Raw genomic sequence first — 12,435 nt, forward strand, 5'->3', positions numbered from 1 at the left:
TGCCTTTTAACCTTCACACAAATCCTTTTTTCTCACAATGTCACTGATGACCTCCTCCAGTTTATCCAAGTAAATTGTATTCTGTGGTTGATTGAAAATCCATATCACCATTGTTAGTCATGATTTATCCTAGGTATTAAAGGTTTTGATTATTGTTGTTGTCCTACTCCAGTTTCACTGTTCTCAGTCTTCCTTCTCCTCCCATGTGCAGACACTGTCTTTTTTTCTATTTATCTTGAAATTTTGATCTTCAGGTAAGTCTCCACCTTTCTAGCTTCAGGTCAACTCCTTTTCTAGTCCTGCCTACCAACACTGTCATCAGTGAATAGAGCACTTTTAACATATTTGCCAAAAACAAGTTTCACCCTCAAATACCTCCATGCCTCTTGCCTTGGTACACAGTCATATGCTTTTTCTAAGTCAATAATTACCAAGTAAGGTTCTTTCTTTTTTCCTCCATAGTTTGTCTCAAAATACATATACCATCCCCTGTACCCCTCCCTGGTATGAACCGAATCTGTTCCTCACTTTTTCTGGTTCCTTCCTTATTAAGGGATATCAGTTATATTCCTCAGTAATTACAACATTCAGATATGTCTTTTTCCTTTGTATATTGGGACTCTTAGGCTGTTGCTTCAGCTATTTGTTATTTATTTTTTATGGTAGATCTTACATGTTACAGTCCCCATTATATCAATTCTTTCCTCTCCCAAATATTTCCAGTGAATATCTATATCTACGAAACTTGTGGGTTTCTATCATCTGCTAGTTTTTTGTGGTTTTCATTTAATAAGTTCAAAATATTCCAAAATATTCCTTCCGTCTTGCTCTTAGACTTTCTCCCTTTGACAGGACTCTTCCATATTTATCTTAGATTTACTTGAGATTCGTCAGATCTTTAATCAGAATATTGCTGTCTTTTGCAATATATAAACTTTGCACTTCTTGTGTTTCTATTTTATATGCAACTCATTAATGGCACGTGTCTGTGCCCTTACTACAGCCTCCTTTGCTTCTTGTTTTGCATTTTTCCAAGCCTATTTATTCCCCTCAGTCATTTTGACCATAAATCTTTGCTCTCTTTTTCATTGGGTGGACCTCCGTTCTATATGTCTTTCCCAGTAATTCTTCTGCAGTTCCAAGAATTATGGTGCTATTTTGTAGCTACTCACTTGGTGAATGCGTCCTCTGGTAATCTGATGCTACTGAGTACCAGTTCCCAGTTCTCTCATCTCCCAGTTTTCTAGCCACTGAACTTTCTTGTACTATCCTTCCCCCCCCTCAAACTCATCAGAAAGTCTGACACCACTAATCTATGTTGCATACTAAATTTTATATAAACTAAATATGCTGAAGCATAATTTTGCTTGCTGCTTATCAGCAGTAAAATATTTTAAATCTTCTACCTCCATAAAGATGGTGTGTCACAGGAAGTAATGTAAATTATTTTTATTAGAAAATGCAATAATGCATGAATTATGTGCATACAAGGAAACAACTTCAAATTTGATGCTGGGTTAAATTTTTGGATTATTTTTGCTTATATTCAACCTTGGATTTTACCTCAGAACTTTGCAGTCATAGGATTTAGATGCAGTCATATGATTTAGAAGTTTTATCTTGTCACAAGGGAAATTATATTTCTGACAATTGCGTAAATGTACTTCAGTCCTTATAACATCTCAAGCATAAAGAGGAAAATCAGGGAAGCCAAGGCAAACCTCATACATACGTACTGTATTAGAATGTGATGGATATTATCCATAAAATCCTAGATACTACCCAAGCACCTATTTTGTCGGATTACAGTAATATGTCAGGGCAACTGGAAATTGCTCTTTGCCCACTTAGAATTGGACTGAGTGATGATGTGTTGTTTTTAAATGAGTGGGCAACTTAGCTGTTTCCATCATTACTTGGTTACATATCCCAAATTTAGGAACTTGAGAATACATGCCCTTTCTGCTTGGTAGGATGAGTAGCTGTTATGAAACATTATTGAAGATCTGTACTTTTATTAAAAATTTTGTTTACTCTATCAATCGAGACCATACAGGGTAGTATAGAGAAGGCCGAAAGGTAAGCAGTTACAGTAAAATTTCATACTGTAAATTTTGTGAAGATGATGTCAAGAATGTGATTTGTGGCTTGCAGGAGCTACTGTTGATTTGGTAGCAAAATACTGTAATCTAATTATTTGAGCTGCCTAAGCAATTTATGTTTGCGTGTTTTTAGCTAGTATTTTGTTTTTAATGTACTCAAAAGACATTTAGAAATCACCTAAAACTACTGTTTGATTTGTATAGGGTTCAACAATTGTATTTTGTTCGTGAATTACATTCTTCACATTTTATATTGTTAGTAGTCATATCTTGTTGTATATTTTTTTTGTGTTAAGAATGTGATACCTAATGCTAAGTTTTGTTTCCTTGGCATACAGTCATGTTTAGGGGCATATCAGTGTAATAAATTAATCGTTGTCATCATTGCTAAGTCTTCTGGAATAAGGGTGCTCAACCTTTTCCCTCAAAGTGTCCCCCTGAGTAATTAGACTTTTCATTCATATACCTCTGTTAACTTGATGCAGCATGCGCAGTTATAAGCCAGAGTAATTCAGTTATTCAATTGATTGAAGTTTTAATAAATTTGTTTATTTGAGAATCATTAATTCAGTTAATCAGTTGATTCAAGTTTTAATTTGTTTGTCAGAGAATTATTAACATCTTAATAAATGCACATCATGATACCATATGAGATTGAAATGATCATTATTGTGGATACTCTTGTGAACATTTGTCAAGCCTTGTGATTTGCACCATCCAGGTTGAGGAACCTTATCTAGAATTTCCTTTTATTTATTTTTTGTTCTTTAAATGGCAGTGATTTCCTACAAACTGTACATGTATTGTAGTTAAGTTCATTAACAAAGACTTAAGTTGCAGACTAAATTGAGGTTTTAACTTCTCCATTTGAAACTATTTTTATCAGTCTTAGTATTGACTGCTAACAAACACTTCCTTTTTTATAAAGTTCTGCTTATGTTCTCATTAGTTTATGAATTTAATCTTGTGTGTTTCCTTGTGAAAACCTGCAAGGTTTGCAGGACATTATTTTGGGTTACCATTACCATCAGCTGTAATTGATAGCTGCTAAAATGCATAGCAGGTAAAATCTACAGCAGTCATAATGCACTTTACACTTTTGCCATAACATTAGTTATTAGTATTTATTTGAATATGATTGCAGCAATCTTTTTTCAAAACCAAAGAATGGCTGCTCCCTTTAAGACAATAGCTTATCCATCACCTTGTAAGATTTCAGCCTGTACATTTTCTTGTTACCTTGGTATATTTTCTTACTTAGGTGGTCCAAAGTGAAACCAACTAATAATCTATGAAGAGCTAGTTCTTTCAGGCAGTGAGAGATTTGCATGGAATAGGACATAAATCAGTTTCTTTTACTCTTTTCCTCAGTTTGAAGTTTGGCTTTTGAAAGAAACCACATGTCCCTGATCAATGAGAGGGATAATGGACCTTAATGTAAGAAATAGTTTTATAGCTACAGATAATTTTCTTCAAATTTATATTTAAGTACAAACCATTGTCATGCCATACTCCTATATGTATACTCTATCTGCTTAATCACCACCTATATATAATACTATTACTAAGTCAGTCATCCAGCTAGTTTATTTAAAGAGGGGAGGATTGCTTATATATTTTAGGTTAAGAGTTAGTCAGTGTTAGCTTTGTTATGGTCTGTTTTTCAGAAGTGATAGATTAACCAGAGTTGGGAGGATTATCTGAGTTTTTATTGCAGTAAGATGAGTTAATATGGAAGTACCTAATAAATAGAATAAATGAGATGAAGATAAAATGTCAGGTTAGGAAGAGTTACCTGAATACTGTCTGAAATTCAAGGTACTTATAGGTGATATCCTTGAAGTAGGAAGGTCATGTTGGTTGAGTATGCAAACTGTGGAATAGAAGCATAGAGAGAAGGAATTTTAAGTGATACTGGTCACATTGACCTGTTTACACAAGCGCTAGTTGTGTATAGAGAGGTATTTTGCATCTCCAGTTGAAAAACTTTTGTATGTAAAATTAGATAAAGGCTGGGCCAAGAAAAGGTAGGGGTTTCTAAGAGAAGGCTGGGCCAAGAATACCTTAAAGAGGTATATTTTAGAAACGAGTAAGAGGTACATAACAATATCTTTAAGGTTCCTTTGTAGTGATGGATGTTACTTTAATACTTTGTCATTGTAGCATCCAAAACACAAGTCTGGCAATAGTATCTGCATCAGCAGATACAAGACCAACTTTTATTTTTACATTTTTAAATCTATGTCATTTACGGAATGTATCAAGCCATCTTCACTTGCTGTCAATGAATTTGGCAGTACTCATCCAGAGGATGTTTTAGCAGTCAGTATGGGCTCATTAGTTTCTGATCCAACAAGTGCCGTCCATTGGGGTACTATTCTTCAACCCGAATTTCATCTTTTCTCTTATATTGATTTCTCTCTCATAATGGTAATGACTGGCAGTTGAAAAGCAGTACAGATTTTAATTTCTCTTTTTACTATTTTCCAAATAATTTATATGCATAAAATAAAGTCTTCATAGACTTGAAGAAGAAACTGTCAACTGAGGTGTGACAGAATTGTCATTATCACTACATACTTTCATACTCTTGGCCCATATACACCCAACTTTTGACAAAGAAACGCTTAACCCTTAAGAACTGGGCTAAAAAAATAACATGCAGCGCCCCAGACTGGGAAAACTTTGAGGTCGGCCAATTTAAGAAAAAACACATCAATGGAAAGAGGAAGATATGAAATGAACAGTGTAAAAAAAAAAAAAAAAAAAAAAAAAATTCTCCCTTCCTAACATGAGAAGTTGAAAATGTCTACTTACAACCCCTTGTGAGGCATCTTTTGTAAGACAGTCTTAAATTTTACCAAGATATACAAGTTTTTTTTTTAATTAGTTTTATTTCGTAAAATTATAGTTCAGCTCACACAATCTCATAACAGGTAGAAAACTAAAATCAGTAACAATTCTGAGTACGTACACATATTTGTTGTAAGATATCGTCTAGATTTTTTGTGACATAAAAGTTTTTTTTTAAGATTTCTTGTTTTTTCATGTTTTTCTAATATTTCTTTGCACTTTTCTTTGCAAAATTACAATTATAGCTGAGAATAATATCATAAAAGATAACAATTGCAACCAACAGCAATCCCTGGGTGTATTTATGACCAAATAAATAAAAAGACTACATGGAAGAAAGAAGTCACTCGTGAAGTCCAGAACATAACCTCGTGAGATGCCCATTTGGCCAAAGAGACCTGAGAGTTCAGTTGTCAAGAGTCAATTATAGCCCAATGAAGTAATGGAAACTCTGCTTCTCTATCTAGCCAAATCATATGGTGTGTAATACTGATGTTTGCCAGGAGTGAATCTGTCCACCACTCAAAACCTGTTATCGGTACTCATATGAGGGTATCCGTCCATTAAGGGTTAAAGTTCATAATGTAAGCACTCTGTAGGGGATAATGCCATCAGTGAACCTCACTCGGTGTACCTTAAGCATTACTCAAGGTTATTAGGCACTATCCCTTCGGCCCTTAGCTGCAGCCTGTCATTGCATTTACTATACCTCTGTTCATTTTCTGTTCCATATTTCTTTCTACCTTCTAACAATTGTTACATAATGCAACTACAGTAAACCCCCGGATTTGCGGGTTCACAGTGCACAGACTGACAATTTGCAGACCAATTCGCATGTTTGTGAATGGAACATATATATACGTACACATTATTTGCAAAAAATGTGCGTATTCGTAGTATTTTTTACTGAGAAATAATGCACTTATCACTGTATTTTCATATTTTCATGACAATGAATTTTTTTGTGAAAAATGTTAAAATACTTAGGTATAAAAATTTTTAGGTGTTTTTTGTGTTTGAACTGACAAAACAGGCAGTTCTAAGCATTTTTAAAGGAGTTTTAAGTATTTGCGGAATTTAACTATTCGTGGGGGAGGGCATACACATCCCCCATGAATCCGGAGGGTTTACTTTACTAGGTTTTCCTCTTAAAAACCTCTTTTGGCCTCAATTGTATATTCCATTCCATAATGTAAGCAATCATGTATGCAGCCATTGACCCCATGGATGTTAAAACGTGGCATCACATGGGATGATAGGATGTAATGGTGAGCATCGGATGGACAATTTAGTCTGCATACTAAATAGATCCCCAGATTTCTAAAGGCATGTGGTTTTTATAGGCAGACCAACTCCATGAGAGTTAAACATTTGATGCTCTGGTTAAATTACCAAAAAATAAATTACATGTCCTAGGTGTGAAGGTCAGTACATCTGATAAATTGGAAGGGAAATATCCAAGTATAGAGGAAGTCTTCAATTCTTGGCCTATCAACCTAATGATTTGCAGTATAGCACCTAAACAATATAGTACCTAAAAAATAAGTTACTATAACACACTTATCAGTGAATATATCTTGAAAAATAATTTATCCATTAATGTTGTGGGTTGACTTACCTTCTAGTCAATAGACCTTGAATGTTCCCACAGCTCACAAATGGTTGAACCTAGAAACCTGCCATGTATATGAATTTCAGATTTTCTAGCGTGTAATACCACTAGTAGGAAATTAGGTTTAATGACCACCTCTTCCAGCAAATTGGGTGGGCGATTTCAGAACAGTAGCAAAGGTGCTAATGTGTGTAGAAAGTGACTTAAAATACCCAAAAATTAAACATTGTTTTGAACATAAATCTGGTGTTGCTGCAGTTATGAAATTTATGCCGTATTACTAACTGATAATGAGAGTCATTGTATTCGGGAATTTATGTGAATAGGTATTTTCTCTATGATGTGATGCTTTTGTGTAAATTATGCATATTTTTCACCTTTGCATGATAGCTCTTTCATTTTGTACAAAAACATGCTACAAAATTTATAAGCTTTTGTTTGGTCTCTGTAAATGCCCCAAGTTTTATGGGTGAAGCTTCTGATCTTTTGAGTTGTTTCTAGATTTTTTGTTCTTAATACTCAAGGTCCATCCTAACTTAATTTACTTTTGTTAGGTGATAAAAAAAATATTTGGAAACACTTTGGAGAAAGACATTCTGCTCTGTGTACGGTGAAAATGAATTTCATGTGTATTCCAAATATTGTCAATGTTGTGAATTCCATGTTTAGAGTTAGGCATAATGGTAAGCATGCATCATCATTTTTCTTATAAATGTATGGTGTACTGTATTATATCTTAACTAATTCAGTGTTGCTCAGAGTGTATTATCAGTTCAATAAAATGACAAATAATGCTGTTTAGATATGCTAAGATCTTTTCCAAAGAAGGTTGTTATACTTGGTTAACTTCCTTCCTTTCTAAAAGAACTGGGGTTACGTGATTTTTAACAGCACCCTGATTCAGAATTTTTTTTCCTAAAGTCTGCATTCTATTAGTGTCTCTCTAGCTTGTTAATTGTTAAGTTAAAAAAATTTTCCTATTTCATATGCCACCACCAAAATCTTTTATTTAAGTATTTTAATGTTTATTTCAATTAGTCGTGCTACAAGTAAATTATTTCACATCATTATTGACTGTTTGTCTGTAAATGACTTTCTGTTGTACACTCTGTTTTATATGTTACTGTTGAATATGTATTATTCAATACAATTATGTGGGTTAACAAAGTTCAGTGAAGTACAATGTTTTAAGATTTCAGTTGTCTTTTGTCTGTATCTGACTACTCTAGTTTTTTTTTTTTTTTGCTTGTTTTCAGGCCCTAGATTCTCCAGGGAGGCTGGATACATCAGACTGGGAGAGTCCTGAAAGAGTAACTAGAGATGAAAGAGAGAGTAGAAGCAGTTCCCTATCAAGTCCCATCCCTTCTCCTCGCACTCATAACCGTTCTGTTTCTCATGACTCGTACTTCAATACTTTGGAAAACCAGACCAATAATTTACCTTCTCAGGTACCAGTTAAGGAGGAAGGTGAGAGTGACATAGATTTTTCACCAAGCCATTCAAGGATGAATTTGGACATAAGTGAACTTGATCTAAACTTCAGCACAAGTGAAAAAGATCTGAAAGGCTTTGAAGTTGACACTCTTAAATCAACTTCAGTAGAAGACCCAGATGATATGTCAGGTTCTACATTAGATATGGAGAACTTGAGTATGTGTTCCGATAGTGCAAAAAGTAAAGAAAACACAAGTCCTAGGCCAGAGAAAAAAAGTCTCAAAGAGAAAATCCGACACAGGTTCACTTCACCACCTACCCAGAGAAGAGGTGATCATGGTATAAGTGATTCAAGTGAAGAATCTTGTAATAACAGCCTTAAAAGAGCCTCCGCTTCTTTAAAAGATAAGATTGTATATGCCCTTAGCCCAGAAACAACTCGTCGACGTAGCGATGCATCTCCAAAAGCAGCATCTCCATCCAGCTCCCCTAAATTAAAACATGTTCGAACAACAGATAGTAGCAGCAAGGGTGGTCATGGAAAACTGGAGGCTTGTAGCTATTTATCTACATCTAAAATGACAGAAATTGATACAAATGTTGAGACAGTTTTAGCAGAAGTTCATGTAGAACCAGGCAGGAGAGAATCTGGAGATACATCATCAAGACAGAGTATGGACAGTGCACTTATTGATCCAGAGCTCTTGGATAAAATAACACATTTGCGAACTTCTCCATCTATCAGTGCTTCTGAAGTGAGTAACACGTCAATGGCTGATGCCTCACCATCTGATAATGAATGCATTTCTTTGGGAACTTTGGGTAAAACTTATAGTGGGTTAGTTGTTGCAACCCAATTTAAAGAAACTAGCTCAGACTCCAGTAGTAGTAACATACCTTCCTCTGCAACAGTTGTTGCTCCGGGTACACCACCAGTCACAATAATTGCTGAAGGGTCAGAAATAGTACAAGGAGAAACACAAGTAACCCCAATGGATGAAGATCTGACACCACTGCAAGAGATACCAAAAGCTCGACCTAATTCTCTGTTAGGTCTTCCTACAGCCGAGCTTCTTACACTAGGTTCAGCTCTTACTTCACCAGAGACCCCTCAAGGCGATTCAACATTCTTAGAGATTCAATATCATCCATTAAGTGATACTACTGAACCTTCAACCCCTAGTGAATCTCAGTTTGTTCAGGATCTTGTAGCTGGAGGCCATTCTATACCTAACCCACCTATAGTAGATGAGCCAAGACAGTCTAGTCCACTGTCAGTAGACTTAAGCAGCAGTGATGACCCAACAGAAGATGGTCCCATGTATGAAAATGTTGATATAAGCAGCTCTGTTCATTCAGGCCAAAACTCCATTAATCAGTATGATGAACCAGAGCCTTTATCACCTACCACAAGTATTCAGTCTTCCCTAGCTAGTTTTCAGACTTCTCAGACAAGTGGCCAAGGATTACTTGAAAGTGAAGTTCTTGGATCTGATGTTGATTATGAAAATTATAATTGTAGTTCAGAGTATGAGAATGTTAAGTATGGTGCTGAGTATGAAAATGTACAGTTCCAACCTGAATATCCAGTCTTGGACTTTGAGTTAACAGATGAAAGTGTCAGAGTTGAGGAAAGACAGATCAGTTCAGTAGATAGAGTAAATGATGAGAAATCAGTGAGTGCAGATATATCACCTAGAAATACTTGTTATGAAAATGTTAATGTTGCTAAAGGAGAAACAATGTTAGTAGATGATGCTTATGAGAATGTGGCATCATCTATAAAAGATTCTCCTCCTGTATATGAAAATTTAGATGAAAGTAGTGATGATCAAGAACATATAGTTCCTGAAGTTGATGATGCTTATGAAGATTATTCTTTTACAGAACAACCTGAGTATGAAAATGTTGAATTCAAATCGCAGGCATCAGCAATCTCAGATGGAGCACCAAAAACTGATATATGTGAGGCTGAGATTGAAGGGGAAATGGTTTATCAGCAGGTAAAATTTTTAAGGAAGTCTATCCAGGAAGTAAATGAATTACTTAAAGTAAATGGAGAAAAACAAAAAATTCATAAATCTCAGAATGATAGTGTGAGTGAAAGTGCTTTGACTGGACCTGTAGACACAGCAGTAGATACAGTGAATTTATTAGAGAATTCTTCAGAGCTTCCAATTCAGGTGCCTCAAGTGGGTGACATTTGTGCTCCCAAACCATGTGAACCCATGCCTTGTTCCCAAAACACTGTATCCCAATCTGTGGAGATAGCTATAGATAATGACCTAAGCACTCAGCCAAATGAGGATAGTGAGTGTCTTGACTCCCCTGTTACTCCCTCATCAACTAGTCTGGCAACAGAAGTATTAGTCTTGCCAGCTTTCGCTTCTCCAACAGAATCTACAACAGATGATGTAACATCCCCAGTAAGTAGCGATGATGGGAGCTCACCAAAACCTGTTCAAGACCCACATGGTCAGTGTCTGTCTCCAGCAACTGTGCCACCCATTTTACCTAGTCTTTCCCCCCCAACACCTGAGAATGTACCAGTACCTCCTGCTGCCACATCTACTCCTAACAGAACACTGACAAGCATCATAACCCCTGCACCTTGGCCTCGAACTGCAAGTCGTCATACCCCTATCACAGCACCCGTACCAAGACCACGACAGCTCCCAAAGCTTAATTTGTCTTCTCCATTGGTTTCTCCAGTTTCTACCCCTTCATCTGTTTCCATATCTCCAGATTCACCAGCAACTCCTGGTACTCCAAGTGGTGCCTCAGGTCATGATACACCTACAGAAGAAAATCCTAATTTCCAGGTACTTCAACCTAGTCATTCACCAGTAGTTATTCAAGATCAGAAGGTTGAGCTAGTTGAACCTAAAGTATCCCATGATATAGATATTAATTATGCCCCAGTATCTGCAAAAGAAAGCATTTTAACAGGCCATTCATTAGGAACCCACATTCCCCCTGACTCGGTGAATCAAGATATTAAAATTTCCATGGAGAAGAAAACTTCAATTCCTGCTTCATCTAGTTTACAGAGGTTTAAAACCTCTCCTGATTTTAGATTGTCTTCTAAGGTAACTGGTGTACAAGGTATTCCTCAGGAGAACACAAGTAAAGAGGCAGAGGATGTAAGCGCAATGTCTGTAGTCACTTCATGTAGTAATCCTGCTGATCCAGATGATCAGTTGAAAAGGGAAAGAATAGAAAAGTACAAGGAAGAGAGGAGATCATTCCTCAGAGAAAAGTACAAATCAGATAGCTTTCGTGGTGAAAAAGATGAAATGCTATGAGACTTAAGCAGAAGGCAACTAGTCCTTCAAGACCAGAGGATGAAGATGAAACATCTCACCAAAGTTCAAATACTAGGTCTGTAAGCCCTAGAAGGAAAGGCAGCATCAGCCCAACTAAAAGTTTTGATGCTCATGAAGATAGAACAAGTCCAAGCAAGCACCTAAATACAGAACAACACAGTTTTGACCAGACAATTAACACAGACAAAAAAGATGATGGTGATCAAGGTAATGTCTTCAAACGAACATCACCTGCTAGAAGGAGCATGAGTGATATGGGTCGTTCTGGTGAAATAAAAAGTCCTGCAAGGCCACGCCTGTCCGCAGGATCCCCTTCAACTGCCTTTCAGAGAAGTAGTAGTTGTAGTAGTAATAACAATAACAGTAAATCAGCTGGAGTAACAAGTCCTCGTTCTAGTCTTCGCAAAACTTCAGAAAAGGATGTATTGCTGAAACGTTCGATCAGTAGTGAAACAAAGCCCAATTTATGCAGAAAAATGTCATCTCCTACCAGTCCTGTAAAATCTCCCTCAGAGTCATCTCCTTTCCAAAGGTCAGCTAGCATTGGAAGCAGACGGAAAGTTGCTAATGATGATGTTGACGAAGACATAAATGTTAAGGAACGTGTAGCAATATGGAGTGCTGGGAAATCTCAAGACAATATTCAGAGTAAAGATGTTGTTAATAAAACTGATAAGACCAGTAAACCAGAAAAACTAGGCAATAAGAAGCAAGAGCAAAAACCGACAAAGGAACACCTAACAAGGAAAAATTCGGTTCCATTATCACCTACAAGAAAATCTCCAGTTACAAAAGTAACTTCCTCCTCTCCTACTGTTCCCAAAGCTACACCACCTTCCCCTGGACTTCCAAAGGCTACTGTATTTCCATCTGCTCTTCCAAAGGCATCATCAGTATCTGTTTCCAAGAACACTATAAAATCTTCAACCACTGGTGAAAGCAACATTGATGTGAATGCACCTGGAGGGAACTTAGCAGTTAGAGGGAATTCTGGACAGCAGAGAAGAATTCGAGATATGGCAGCTATATTTGAACGAGATTCACCTACTAGTGCCAAGCCAGCTCTCTTGAGACAAAGTTCAAGGGAGGAAAAGAAGGAAAGGTAAGA

The 12,435-nt window shown here is 36.4% G+C and overlaps 1 protein-coding gene across 1 annotated transcript in view; it reads left to right on the forward strand.

Annotated features, from left to right (window-relative positions):
• LOC135221927 (GTPase-activating protein CdGAPr-like) overlaps nucleotides 1–12,433 on the forward strand; it is a 746,105-nt gene extending 733,672 nt beyond the window's left edge. Inside the window, 2 exon segments of the mRNA XM_064259951.1 lie at nucleotides 7,824–11,298; nucleotides 11,301–12,433. Of these exon segments, the coding sequence (XP_064116021.1) occupies nucleotides 7,824–11,298; nucleotides 11,301–12,433 (4,608 nt within the window).
• The last annotated feature ends 2 nt before the right edge of the window (nucleotides 12,434–12,435 follow it).

Source organism: Macrobrachium nipponense, chromosome 3 (genome assembly GCF_015104395.2).
Source record: "Macrobrachium nipponense isolate FS-2020 chromosome 3, ASM1510439v2, whole genome shotgun sequence".
NCBI lineage: Eukaryota > Metazoa > Arthropoda > Malacostraca > Decapoda > Palaemonidae > Macrobrachium > Macrobrachium nipponense.